This window comes from Eschscholzia californica, unplaced genomic scaffold (assembly GCF_041429995.1).
Source record: "Eschscholzia californica isolate CP2 unplaced genomic scaffold, dmEscCali1.0.p SCAF_1, whole genome shotgun sequence".
NCBI classification, from domain to species: domain Eukaryota; kingdom Viridiplantae; phylum Streptophyta; class Magnoliopsida; order Ranunculales; family Papaveraceae; genus Eschscholzia; species Eschscholzia californica.
Window position 1 is genome coordinate 75,846,595 of NW_028238198.1, and position 13,812 is coordinate 75,860,406.

At 37.2% G+C, this 13,812-nt stretch overlaps 2 protein-coding genes across 2 annotated transcripts; both read right to left on the reverse strand.

The window, feature by feature from the left end:
* Positions 1 to 6,191: 6,191 nt before the first annotated feature.
* On the reverse strand, positions 6,192 to 9,328 carry LOC147569211 (uncharacterized). The gene is made up of 7 exons (XM_086655671.1): positions 8,980 to 9,328; positions 8,826 to 8,864; positions 8,678 to 8,731; positions 8,538 to 8,591; positions 6,787 to 6,840; positions 6,633 to 6,704; positions 6,192 to 6,511 (listed from the first exon to the last, which is right to left on the reverse strand). Exons 1-7 carry the CDS (start codon positions 9,031 to 9,033, stop codon positions 6,383 to 6,385), a joined length of 456 nt encoding a protein of 151 aa, XP_086511797.1. The 5' UTR covers positions 9,034 to 9,328; the 3' UTR covers positions 6,192 to 6,382.
* A 2,352-nt stretch (positions 9,329 to 11,680) lies between these two features.
* LOC147569212 (putative xyloglucan endotransglucosylase/hydrolase protein) lies at positions 11,681 to 13,391 on the reverse strand. The gene is made up of 4 exons (XM_086655672.1): positions 13,066 to 13,391; positions 12,881 to 12,981; positions 12,596 to 12,789; positions 11,681 to 12,391 (listed from the first exon to the last, which is right to left on the reverse strand). The coding sequence occupies exons 1-4, from the start codon at positions 13,253 to 13,255 to the stop codon at positions 11,986 to 11,988; spliced, it is 891 nt and encodes a 296-aa protein (XP_086511798.1). The 5' UTR covers positions 13,256 to 13,391; the 3' UTR covers positions 11,681 to 11,985.
* Positions 13,392 to 13,812: the final 421 nt, after the last annotated feature.

Genomic DNA, 13,812 nt, shown 5'->3' on the forward strand with positions numbered 1-13,812 from the left:
ATACAGTCATCTGCAAAAAGTAGATGGGAAATATTCAGGTTAGGATTGTTGGTGGGGAAACCCTGGAACTTATTCCCATCCTGTTCTGCATTAATAAGCCGACTGAGGCCTTCCATGGCAATCGTGAAGAGGAAAGGAGAAAGCGGGTCACCTTGCCTGATACCTCTAGATGGGTAGAAGGTGGTTCCCGGACGGCCATTAATTAAAACCGCCATGGAAGTCGTAGAGATACATTGGGTTATCATCTTGATCCAATGCTCAGAATATCCTAATTTGTTCATGATATCCGTAAGGAAATTCCATTCGATCCTATCGAAAGCTTTGGACATATCCAATTTAAGCCCAAAGTATCCGGTTGATCCTTTCAAGTTTTTGAGCGAGTGTATAATTTCCTGACCAATGATGATATTATCAGTAATTTGTCTACCCGGGATATAAGCTGCTTGGAAAGGAGATATAATGTTTTTTAAGGGGTGCTTAAGTCTATCTGCCAGAATTTTAGTGATAATCTTATACGTGATATTGAGAAGGCTGATAGGTCTATAGTCAGCTGGAGTTTGAGGAGAAGTGGTTTTGGGAATCAGGCAGATATGTGTGTGGTTAGTCTCGCAAGGTAGTTCGGCTGAGATGAAGAAATCTTGAACTAAACTGTAGATATTGGGGCTAACCGTATCCCAGTTTGATTGAAAGAAAAAGGGGGGATAACCATCAGGACCCGGGGCCGCTTCTCTTTTAAGGCAATTAATGGCTCTATTTATTTCTTCTTGGTCAGGAATATTGATTAACTCTTGATTATGAGCCGGAGTAATGGTGTGCTGAAAGAGATTGAGAATATCAGGGTTAGGATTGTTATTGGTAGACGTACTAATGGTAGACAGGTGATTAGTGAAAATAGATTGAATGCTATTCAAGTCTTCCAGCCAATCTCCATTGTTGTTTTTAATCGGTTTAATTTTATTACTTCTATTATGTTGTATAGCCTGAGAATGGAAGAATTTGGTATTTTTATCTCCTACCGAAAGAAAATTATTTCTGGATTTTTCTTTCCATAATATTTCTTGACGTTTATACCACTCTTCCAACTGATCACTTAATTTATAAAACTCTTCTTTGTTAGTGGTGGCATTAATTTTTGTGATGATATTTTTAATATTGTTTTCTATATTACCAAATACTCTTTTATTCCAATTAGTGTGGTGCCTACTTAGATTTTTAAGGTTCACTTGGATGTTAATGTTATTAGTCCACTTATTCTGAATATAACCATGACAATCGGGATGTGACATCCAAGCGCGGAGGAATTTAAAAGGTTTAGGTTTATTGTAGCATTCTTCTGTGTCAGACAGAAAAATGGGAAGATAATCTGAACCTACTGACTCCAAATGACTAATACTAAATTGTTGATTATTTTGAAGCCAGGGGAGGTTGGCCAGAGCTCTATCTAGTCTCTCTTGAATAAAATTTTCCCCAAATTGCCTATTATTCCAGGTAAACGGGTAACCTCTAAATCCCATATCTAATAATTTCATCCTGTTGATGTAGGACAAAACTTTGGGAATGTGAGAATTAGAGGCTAAAGATCCTCCTTCTTTGTCCGTATTGTCTAGAATAGTATTGAGGTCTCCTATGACTATCTATGGCGACTCGCTGTCTATATTGAGTGCTTCTAAAGTTTTCCAAGGTTTGAGTTTGTTATTATGATGAGGGCAGCCGTAAAAACCCGTAATAATGTTGTGTATGTTATTGTTAGATTTTAAGATCTCCACATGTATCATATTATTATCTGAATAAATGATCTTAAGATTTATGTTGTGTTTCCAATACATAACTAAGCCGCCCCCTTTATTGTTTGGTTCCACAAAGTGATTATTATAGTGTTTAGTAATTTTTATATATTTTTTGACATTTATCGATTTAGTTTTAGTTTCAGCTAGAAATATTATGTCCGGGTTATGTTTGTTAATGAGATTCATTAAGTATTTACGGGTACTGAAAGATGAAATTCCCCTCACATTCCAACTTAGAATAGAGGGGAAATTGCTAACTAAAGACATCCTACACGACAGGAAAGCTAAGGGCACCTAAATAATGAGAATGATAGTAGATCTCTAGAAGATTAAGGGTATTAGCTGAAAGTTAGGTCTGTCTGAAAGGACTAACACCGGTCCATCCAAGTATTACCCTCCTGAACTACTACTAAGATGGAGGCGCTGAAAGTATTGAAATGGGCCTCCAGTAGTATTATAGTTCACTACTGAAGGCCAACCCAAGAAACTAAAAACTACTACCGTCTGGTGGTTAGAAAGGAAACGAGCCTCTAAAGGCTGCCAACCTATCCTGAACCCTATTAGTCTGTTAGGCCCGATCCACTAACAAAGAAAAGAAATCAAAATCTAAAGGCAACCTCTTGTTACCTTCTTCCACTCTTCACACTGAATGAAATCTAATTGAAGGAGGGTGATGGAACAGAAAACTTACTCTAACAGTACTAAAGATAGCTATCACTATGCAACTTAAGAATATCCAGGAAAAACATTCAAGGTATAGAAATATAAGGATTAATACTAATGAAAACTAAGATAATCACATTAGTTATAGAGAATTGATTGCAGTATAGATTTTGGTTCATTTTCGTGTAAGTAATGATAAAGGAGGAGAAAATAAATTTCAACAAAAAGAAAAAGGAGAAAATAAGACAATTCACTGCACCACCTAACACTAATTTCCTTAAAAACCATAACTTTGGTTCTTTTGTTGGCATAATTTTTAAGAATTAGCTTTAAATGTATTTACCAAGTATAAGTATCTCCACTGTCAAACAAAATGAGTGTAAGTTTTTGTGAGAGAAAGTGAGATCTAACACCCTTACAGGCATTTAATGAGAGCACTGCAAAAGAATGGAATTGGGTAAGAGTAGAGATGTGTACACTCGGCTAAGAGCCCTAGAGCATCTCCAACCACGGGCTAGAGGGGTTGTTAATTTGAATTAACAACCAGGGGTTCAGCCGACCCTTAATTAAGGGTCGGCTGAGGGACTCAAGTGACCGTTGGAGAGGTCCCCAACAGTCATATTGGGGCCCTCGTCCAGCCGTCGGATCACATTCATTTTGCAGTGCTCTCATTAAATGCCTGTAAGGGTGTTAGATCTCACTTTCTCTCACAAAAACTTACACTCATTTTGTTTGACAGTGGAGATACTTATACTTGGTAAATACATTTAAAGCTAATTCTTAAAAATGATTGAAATGCATTAATAATCCATTTTTAAAAAAATCTAACAAAAACTTGCCCATTAATTTTTTTTTAAAAAATTTAACAAAAACCACACATTTTTTAAAATCTAACGTGTCAGTTCCCGAATAATTTTCCAACCTTAGAAAAAAATATTATTTCGAGAATAGTTTAAATAAGTGTTTCGTACATACACAAAATCACACACGTTCTTCGCACACTCACAAAAAATCTGCACTCGCGTTTTCCACATGCACATATTTCAGGCCTCAAGAGAGGCTGATGTTGGAGCTGAATTATATCGGCTGAGCTGAGGCTGTAAATTTTGGGTGAAAAGTGGTTTTTAGGGCTTGAGACAGGCTGAGGTTGGACTTGCTTTAATTAAGGGTCGGCTGAGGGATCCAACTGACCATTGGGGAGGTCCCCAACTAGGGGTGGGAATCGGGCGGGTATGGGCGCCCACGGGTAAAAACACTTCGGGCTCGGGTTGATCGGGTAGATCTTTTCTTTGGCTATTAGGATAGTCTGGTAGATCAGACGAGTATTTTTTCATTTTCCTTTGTTCAAAGTCCGCCCACACCCGTTATAGGAGTCCGGTTGTCGGGCAACGGGCGGCTCGAGTATCGGGCATAGTTCTACATCCAAGTCTGAATCATTTTTTATTTGTTTGTTTAGGGAATCAATTCATTTATTCTTTCATATTTCAATAGATTGTTAATGTTATACTTTATATTGATCAAATATTGATATATATATATATATATATATATATATATATATATATATATATATATATATATATATATATATATGCTTGTATTTGGTCTTAGTAATAGATCTCTTATCTAACAGCATACGTTCTCTCCGCCTTATTGAAGATTTGAAGTGGATTTATTCTTTTAAGCTTCCTAATGGTCCACAAACGGACAAATATATATGCGCACCCATCGGGCTTGCCCTATCGGACTCGGGTGTGGGCGGGAGGTCGGGTAAGGATTTTAACCCGCGCCCGCCCTTTAAATTTCATCGGGTTGGAAGGGATCTACCGCAAAAAGTAGCGGGTGCTCGTGGTTAGTCATGGGCTCGGGTATCCATGGGCGGTTTCAGGCTCGTGGACAACATTCCCACTCCCATCCCCAACGGTTATGTTGGGGCCTTATTCCAGCCGGTGGATGTGATCCAACAACCAGATTTGGTTGTTGGATCACATCCAACGGTCTTATTTTTTTTTTTAAACAAATATTATTAAAAAAAAATAGTTACTTCTTTTAAAGATAGATTACTACTAAATAATTAAAATGCATTAGTAATCCAACTTTTACATAGATAATCCAACGATCCAAAATACATTTTTAATAATCGAGCGACCAAAATCTATTCATTGTCATTGTTTGATCTCGTATTCCACAAGTGTTCAACAAGAGCTGCCTTCAACCGCGTATGGATTTACTGGCTTCTAACTCGACCCACACGTTCAAGCAATTCGTCCGGTAAAGTTTCTCCACAAGTGTTCATCATCCCTTTCTGTAGCCTATTCATCTTCTTCAAGCGTCATGTTCAATAAAGTAAAATTGGGCTTCATTGTAGAGAAAGATAGAGGGTATAGAAAAAAAATGGAAGATGAAGTTTGATAAGTTTGTAAAGGAAGAAGAATATGGAGTTTGATGTGAGTTTGTAGAGAAAGAGAGTTGTATTTATAGACAGAGTTTGTATATGAATTTAATACGGTTGTTGGATGGGTAGAAAGAGAAAAGTTCAAATTTTAGGGCCTCAAGAGAGGCTGAGGTTGGAGCTGAATTTTAAGGTTGAGCTGAGGCTGTAAATTTTGGATGAAAATTGGTTTTTAGGGCCTGAGACAGGCTCAGGTTGGAGATGCTCTTAGAGTGAATCCTATGTGTGGGTTGGGGCACCCAAACTCAAATTTGGAAGCCTAACTTCAACCCCCAAGCCCTCCAACCCTGGAGCCCTGAGGCTGGACTCACGGTGGGGCTGGGAACCCCACCCTACCGGGTTCCCATTTGGGAGCTCGGGCTGGGAGGCATCCATCCCCTCATGTGACCGTTGGGAGTTCCCCAAAAAAGAGGATCCACCAATAATGTTTTATTTTATTTTTTAGAAATTTTTTTCTTTTATCTATTTTTTTTAAATCTTAACTAATTTTATTTGTTTTAGTTTTTTGTCTTTTCAAAATTCCCTCTCTCTTTCCTAGAATAATATCAAAATTTTATTCTCTATTTGAAATTAATAATTCATGGTTAGAAGTTGAAATCAAACGCCCACACACGTATATCATCCACATATATAATTTAGATTTAGGAGCCCGACGTTGAGTTGAAAAATATCAAGGGCTCCCAAAATTCAGGGGCTACCACATTGAGAGCCTGAACCCCTACGTTGGACTTGCCCTAAGATCATGTGGTCGAACTCCCAAGTATATCTAAGCATTGATTCAAAGACTCTTTACTTTGAGATAAAATTCTTCACAATGCCCACAAAAGAGATGAAAATGAATAAATTATTCATAGGGATTTAGATTCGAGTTCCAAATAGAACACCGGCTTAGTGGAATGTTTAATATAAAGATCTTAAAACCTTAAATAATAGTAAAAACAAAATATGAGTGATATGAAAGAAGGGAATCTCATTTTGATATATAAACTAAAAAGTTGGTTCTCTTTAGGATGTTATTAAGTGGCCATGGTTACATAAAAACCATTCTTTTGTTAAAGAGTCTTTTAGAAAGGTAATGAGATATGGTATATGTTTAAGTTAACTTGCATTTTGTGCACATTCTGTTTTAATTTTGAATACTTAACGGGATTTCAAGCAGATATAACCTTTGTATAAAGTAACACCTATGTCTTTCACTCGGACTACTTTAGATTTACCGTCTCACTAAATTACAGCTTCATATTTAATCGATAGAAAACAAATGTAAATAAATTCACCACTAGAAAAAATTAAAGCTACCTGATGAATTAACTAGAAAATATACCAAAGCTTTTAACTTATCAGTAGTTTTCATGACTTTGACTATTGTACGTGATTTCAACAGATAATCCATTTGCCATATTGGAAGAATCAATAGGAGCTCTCAAAGAGATAATCACAAGACAAGGAGAAAAGAAGAAAGAAAGGATGGAAGTACTTCTCAGTCGGAAATTGGAGGTTGTTGGATTTCCTTACTGTGATCGTCTGATGCAGGAGCTTCAACTTCATCGACCTTCTTTTCGGTTTCTGGCATTGGAGTTTGTTTAGTGACTTCTGACAGATCGTTCAACTGTGAGTGTAAAACGAAATTGGTCAAAGAGAAAGAGACAAGCAACGTAATAAACATGTAAAGATGCAAGAAAAAAATATAGGAAAAGCACACAACAATCCTGAAAGTTGAGATGAACTACCCCTAAGTTTCTTAGACTAGCTGTAACATCGTCTTGTTGTTGTTGAAGAGTTGTCCTGAGATCTTGAAATTCCTGATTAAATAAAACAGTTACTAATGCAAATGATAAGAACTAGAAAGGGTAAACTTGACTATGGTTTCATTAGTAGACTCACGGATTTCAGTTGGTCCACTTCGACATTAAGTGATTTTTTCAGCTCAGAAAGCTCCTGGACAATGTCGATAAGTTGATCAGAAACACCACAAGAATTAGTTCACATTAAAACAATTTACATGTAACCAACCATCTATCATGAAGAATAGAACGACAATAGAATATCTGACGGTGGTGTATGAGCAAGAGAAATTTGTTAAAGGGCATAATAGTTAACAATACAAACACTCCTTCGAATTCAAAATAAAAACATTGCGCACATTCTTTTAAGGATATGTTGGTTTTTGGACAATCTTGTTTCGTATCACGCTTAATCCGCGACTTCTTGTGTTTTAGTTCTAACTTCCTCTACCAATTTAGAAAGAGAGTTAGAATTGAAAACGTGTCAGTTCAATGGCTTACCGACCTTCTAAAACTGAACTATGAGTAGCACCTTTAAGTTTTATAGTAATTTCAGTTGTGATTGTTGTTATTGATGGTCGACGAAGGACTGGCTATACCATGTGGAGTATAAATGCATCTCTATAAAAGTAATCCCTCTTTGACAATAAACTCCCAAACACCACCAAATCCATGACATAAACCATGTCTGTTGTATTGGCATTGGAAAATCATGTCAGCGAACTTGGAACCTAACACATAAATAGGACTTGCTACCAGTCACGAATTCACATTTTAATCACCAAAAAGGGCAACGCACACAGGCTCAGGAAAACGAAGTTGCAAACTTGTAACTTTATAAATCTTAAGATTCTTAACTCGTAGAAACAATTGGCTCTAAACATCAAAGCCCAAGACTGTGCAATTAACCTGAAGGACTTCTTAACTTGGAGGTCGCTTTGGTAAAATGAGAGAGGCAACATAATCATACCGAAGTATGAGATATGAACTTACGGGGAGGGCTGTAGTAAGAATCACTCTCTCTTATGTTAATTTATCCTAGTAACTGTAGAAGCGTGATCCAAAAAGGTTCATCGCTGCACAAAGCATTCAAATGTTGCAGGTTCAACCGAGGAACATTGAGCTGGATCATAGGTAATTAGGGAATACTAAAAGATTCAAGAAAGCAAATCAAGGCTATTTTCATTTGTTTAAGAGGCTATTAAATCCAACTGGAGCTCTATAAAGTGTGAGAATAGTTCCACAAAGGGTGTTCTCATAAGTCATAACCAATAATATAATACGTAGGTCATCTCCATTCATAGCCAATTAGTTTTTACTTGAATAACCACAACTTCACATGGTACAAAGGTAGGCGCACACGTGATAGGCCCAATATCCACAGGCTCCATGCCATCCAACGAAAATACGCATGTTAATGTAAAAAGAACGTCACACGTAAGGGGCAGATGAAAATAGTCCCACATGGACAAAGGTTACCCATGTAACATGGTATCAGAGGTAGACGCACACGTGATAGGCAGGGCTCACACGAGAATAGCCCCACATGGACAAAGGTTACCCATCTAACCACAAACATAATCTGTAGTACTCCTCATTCACAGACATTTTGTTTTGGGTTGAACGCGCACATACTTAACATAAGGGACATATGACGGTGAAATTATTTATCATTCGAACTTCAAATTTTATATTTTTGTTCGGCAATCCGCATTTCCGCTTTGGTTTGTTGCTTTTACCACTAACCATAGTAGTAGTATCTCAGTAAAAAAAATACCAATATCAATACCGAAAATTAAATTAAATTAATTAAAAATTAGAGTAAGAAGAAGCATTCATCGTGTCACTTACATCTCTGTATGTCTTAACTTGAGTATCAAGTTTGGATCTCCAACTCTGCAAATCCTGCAATTTAAAGAAACATCACAAATGTAAACTTTTGGGATTTTTTTTTCCAGATGTTAAATTTGTGATTGTTATTTGAAAGTTACTTGTTTTAACCCTTGAATTCTGGTAAGCAATTCCGCTCTCGATTCACTTAGTTCCTGCAGATAAACAATCAGAAATTCACAATCCACATAACCTTAAGAAGATGAATTACTAGAATTGGAAGAGAACTCCATGTCAACAACAACATACAGCGATTTTGTTACCAGCAGGAGCGGTATTCTCTTTCTTCTGCAAAGACATAAAGAAAGACAAGAACTCAAATTAGCTGAAACTAATGTCTTAAAGAATCAGAACCCAACACTTAAAGTAAGAAATTAGGGTTTTTTTACAAAAATGAACTTACGGAAGTGAGAGGTGTGGCGATTGAAGGAGCTGGCGTTGAATCTGTGTCTGCCATTTGAGATCTCGATTGGTGGTAGATCTAATCAAAATGATGATAGATTTCTAGGGTTTAGAGAGAGAGACAGGTAGGTGAAGTGTAAACTGTGTGAGAGAGAGAGAGAGAGAGAGAGAGAGAGAGAGAAATTCAAAAGTTTGGGGCTTTTAAAAAGTTGAGGATTTTTCAATTTGAAGAAGAATCTCTACTTGTCCGCTTTGGAAGTCACTAGAATTTACTTCTTCAGAAAAAACTCATCTAACTCCACCATTGGTCCCACTTTTTGATTTGTTGTCCCCAAATGCTAATTACCCAAATTTATCAGTATTTTACAGCCATTAGAATATCCGATCAGAGCACGGGATGCAAAATCATGTGATGTTTTAGCATGGCGGTTGTGTCTTTCCTGCCACACGACCAAACCTGTGGAGTCCAGCCCATTTTATCAGAGCACGTCCGAGTGGCTGGATGAATCAGGTCGGCTCATGACTCGGATCAGGCTTTGGTTGGGCTGAGATTTCATCCCATCCTACCATTTTGGCCAAGCCCTTTAGTAATAACATGACCAACTTGGGTTTTTCTACAACATTGAACGATGTTTGAAACTGAGAGATATTCATTATGTAGGGTTTGTCCTCTTAACTTCCAATTTTAATGCAAGACTTCTTCATTATAAAATACGTGGACAAGATGGTTGAGCACAATCATGTGTTTACTACGTATTTAGAAACTGATACTTGACCGTAAATTCTGGTTCCATAATGCCCCAAATGCTTTGTTCATCAAAAAAAAAATAATGTCCTTAATGCTCACGCGTAGAAACACAGTGGCATGCCACTTTGCACTCGATATTCAAGCATAATTTTCAGGTCTTGTAGCACTTTTGTTACTATTTTCTTGTCCTTCTCCACATATACCCATAATGTGTACATAATTAGATTAGGTATGTGCTTCTTGATGTGACTTTTGTTACTATTTTCTGTCTTAGTCCACATCTATCTATATCATAAGGGAGGAGGGTATCTTTCCCCTCCTCCCAGTGGCTAAGATTTGTTCTCCCGTATTTGTCTCTAATGGTTAAGATTTACTCTATCAAAGTTTGAAGGTTCAAATTTGATCAAAACTCAACCAAGGGTTAGGATTATAAGAAATAACATCTTTTCAAAGATCCCGTTTTTCTTTGGGAAGACTTAAAGGCAGTGTATTATTGTTGTAGGCGCCCCATTTACATATGCATCCCTTGAGGGGCGTCTATGGCTGCAATGTGGGGCGCGTATAGATCACCTCAAGTGACGCATTTGATAGAAATGTCTGTGCCCGCCGAACACGGGTTATACCCTTGTGTATCCATATTTAATAGTATTTTTTTTTTTTGAGAGTTCGACTACGGTTAGGGGTGGGAAAAAGATCCGGAAGACCGCTATCCGACCCGTTCGACCGAGATAAAAAGTGTCCATGGACACCCGATGGTCATAACGGTCAGTGTCCGACCGGCCCGAAAGAATTGGCGGACGGTCACGGTCAAAATTCTATGTCGAAGGGCCGACCGCTGACCGACCGATACGAGTGACCGAATAGGTTGACCAACTAGACTGTCCTCATTTTTAGAAGTTGACCGTTGAATTTTATAGACATATGAATATATCATGATCGTTGGCTATAGTCATATAGTCCTCTGGAAGACCAAACATTAGTGCATGGCTTAATTATATCTTGTCAAATGATGATCCACTGTGTTTTTTCTTTTTTATATTTACTTTTGATTTCTTGGCTAAACATCTTCATTTGTAAGTAATTTTGTTTGTGGTAATAAAAATAAAGTTCTGAATTAAGTAAATTTATTGGAAAGTCCGGACCGAGACCGTCCGGTGTCTGACTGGACCGGTAAAATAAACGGTCTTGGACAGTCAATGGACAAAGAATTCTTGAGAGTGACCGTCCGAATCCGCCCGAGTAAATAGGTGGTCACCAACAGTTTATGTCCGAGTCGACCGGTTCGATGAAGTTAGAGTCCGATACCGACCGGTCCGGACCGATTCCCACCCCTAACTACGGTCTACGTTAGTCGTTACAAGGCATTGATGCATCATGGAGATGTAATAAGCACGATAACCGCTTAATTTAAACTGAGAATGAAAGAGGCCTAAAACCCGAGAACAAAGAGGCCTAAAGCCCGACAAATTATTACATTATTTATAGCCTAAATTACATAGAATAAATCTTGAAGACAACTGCTTCCACCGAGACTCGATCTTAGGACCTCATGAGCTTAAGAAGGGTGTCCAACTCCAACCGTTACACCTAAGAGAGGTAGACGTACCCATATTTAATATTGAATGAATTGATTAGTCTCACAAGAATAAAAGGATAAAAGCTCATATGATTCTTGCCCAATGTGATTTTGAACCTGTTTCACTAATTTATAGGCGCCCCAATATTGCTTTATTGCTTCAACCTCAATTTTCACTCAAGAGTAAACCCTAGGGGTTGTCTTTTTATCATGGCTATGCTTAGTTTTAGTGATTATAGGAGTCAACATGGATCTCCCCTCAAGGGAATGTCTAGTGTTGATGTTCTTTTTCTTTCTTGTTGTTAGAAAGTTGTAAAAGGAAATAATTTTCTACCATAGATGTGTAAAAATCCCAACAAAATTAACCTAAAATCCCACTTTAACTATAACAATTATTTTATTCAATCATATCATTTAAGAAATCTAGTACAACAAGGGGGTATCAATAAAATAAAAAAAAATAGAGACTCTTTCACCAACAAGTACCTAATATAACAAAAAATAATTATTCCGATATTACGTCAAAGTCAAGTTCGTAGTTGTCAATTTTCTTCAGAATTACCAGCTAGAACTGATACGATACGGTGATAATGTAGTTCCTTAAGTAGCCTTGCTATTCTTCGAAATATAATCATCTACTAGACTACTAAAGTACTTAAAATAGAAGCCATGGTCAAACTGCCCTAGATATCCCTGTCCCGACCACACTCTGGTGGGACATTAGGGTACCTTGACTTATCAACACAATAATTGTATATGGTATAATTCTTCCTGACCCTTTGAAGTTTCCTGTACTGTATACCATCTAGATCTTGGAAAGCCTTCTGATCCCACCACAACTCTCCACGTGTCGCACATATATTGGCTAATTGAGGTGAAGAAGCATCACAACCGTCCACGTGGAAGGAAGAGTATGATGCAACAAATGGTGCTTTTGACCAATCAGTCTTCTCTAATCCACCTCTGGTTGCCCAATCATCAGCATTCCAAAGACTTGAATATATTTTCATTGGTTGATTGAATGGAAATTTTACTCCAATATCTTTGCTGTTTTTGAAAACCCTAATTGGTACATCATCCACAAAGAATCTGCAATTTTACACCATCAAAAGTTTAGATTAATTATTGAGATAATCTGGCTTTACATATGGGTGATTATCTTTACATATGGGTCTGTTTGTTGGTTAGTACAAATTTAGACCAATCCGATACCTTTCGAATTCGTTTAGGGCTTTTAAAGTATTAGGGTAACCATATGGCTAAACATATATATCAAGTTATGGTTAAACTTACACAATTTGATACATATTCCACAAGACTGAGTAGGTATGGTAATCTTTTGTTGGATCAAACCAAAGATAAATCCTTTGCTCTTTGTCGCCTTTTCCTCCTGTGAATACATTTGTTTGCACAATGTACGGCTGCCCTGTTCTATTTCCCAAAAACTCGAAATCTATTTCATCGTGTTCTGAATTTTGCGACGAGAGCTGAAAGAAGAAAAACGATATGATAAGTCAATTAATCCAAAGGCGTAATTATCACCCCTTAAAATTTTAGAGCGAACGAATTTTCCCTTACATAGAAAGCAGTGACAACTCCAGCGGAATCACCACCAACCATCTTAATTCTCATACTAAAATGCCCAAATAGATAAGAACTTCTCGATTGAAATCCAGCTCCTTCACAAAAAAAAAATTGTCATTTTTAATGCAAATAGTAAAGTCACACTAATAACATTCGAAAAATGGAGTACACATACTTACCGTAGTTCTTATCGAGCACAATGTTAACCTCAGCACCACCGTTAATGTACTTAATATGATCCGTACCCCAAGTCGGTACATAATTGTTTTGAAATGGCACATCGACAACTCTCTTTGGCGACAGACTGACAACTAATTCAAATACTAATGCATACAAAATTAAGCTAAATAAACATATAATGATTTTCATTTTCTCAATATAATAACCCAAATGCCCTAATAAGATGAATAGGAATTGAATGTGCTAATCAAACAGTTGAAGTTGAGATTTTTTGAGTTGAGGAGAATTGAGTGGATGATACATGTTTATATAGGAGTGAGAATGTGAGGATTGGTGGAGGGTGATGAGAGAATTTCATGTGAGAGGTTGGGCGAAAATTTGTCTGTTAGGGAGTGATAAGGGGTTCGGTGCAGATGCTGGCATCAGCCATGAAAAAGTTATGAGCCCAATTTCCAAACCCTAACAAAGAATGTCTGCCACCACATGAAGAGTGTCAATTTCTTCTTTTGAGTGACATAATCCATGTTACTTGGTTTACTTATTTTCCTATACTTGGGTGTATTTGCAGATTTTTTTTGGCCGTAATAATTGATAGACAATTGTTAAGGCTTTGGGAATGCGTAGTTTGTGACAATTCGCAACTACAACGCCACCAGAATCTCACTCTATTAAGAAAGCCTCTTAAGAAATGGTTCCTTCAGAATTATCTTTAAGTTAGGGTAAGCCTCTTACTCTTTCAACGTTAG

Bases quoted from the DNA above. Each gene is read 5' to 3' on its own strand.
- LOC147569212 (XM_086655672.1), bottom strand. From the start codon at position 13,255: ATGAAAATCATTATATGTTTATTTAGCTTAATTTTGTATGCATTAGTA. The intron at 12,982-13,065 runs GTAAGTATGTGT...TTTTTTGTGAAG, and splicing joins TGTGCTCGATAAGAACTACG to GAGCTGGATTTCAATCGAGA. The intron at 12,790-12,880 runs GTAAGGGAAAAT...TTCTTCTTTCAG, and splicing joins GAGTTGTCACTGCTTTCTAT to CTCTCGTCGCAAAATTCAGA.
- LOC147569211 (XM_086655671.1), bottom strand. From the start codon at position 9,033: ATGGCAGACACAGATTCAACGCCAGCTCCTTCAATCGCCACACCTCTC. The intron at 8,865-8,979 runs GTAAGTTCATTT...ATGTCTTTGCAG, and splicing joins TCGCCACACCTCTCACTTCC to AAGAAAGAGAATACCGCTCC. The intron at 6,705-6,786 runs GTGAGTCTACTA...TTATTTAATCAG, and splicing joins AAGTGGACCAACTGAAATCC to GAATTTCAAGATCTCAGGAC.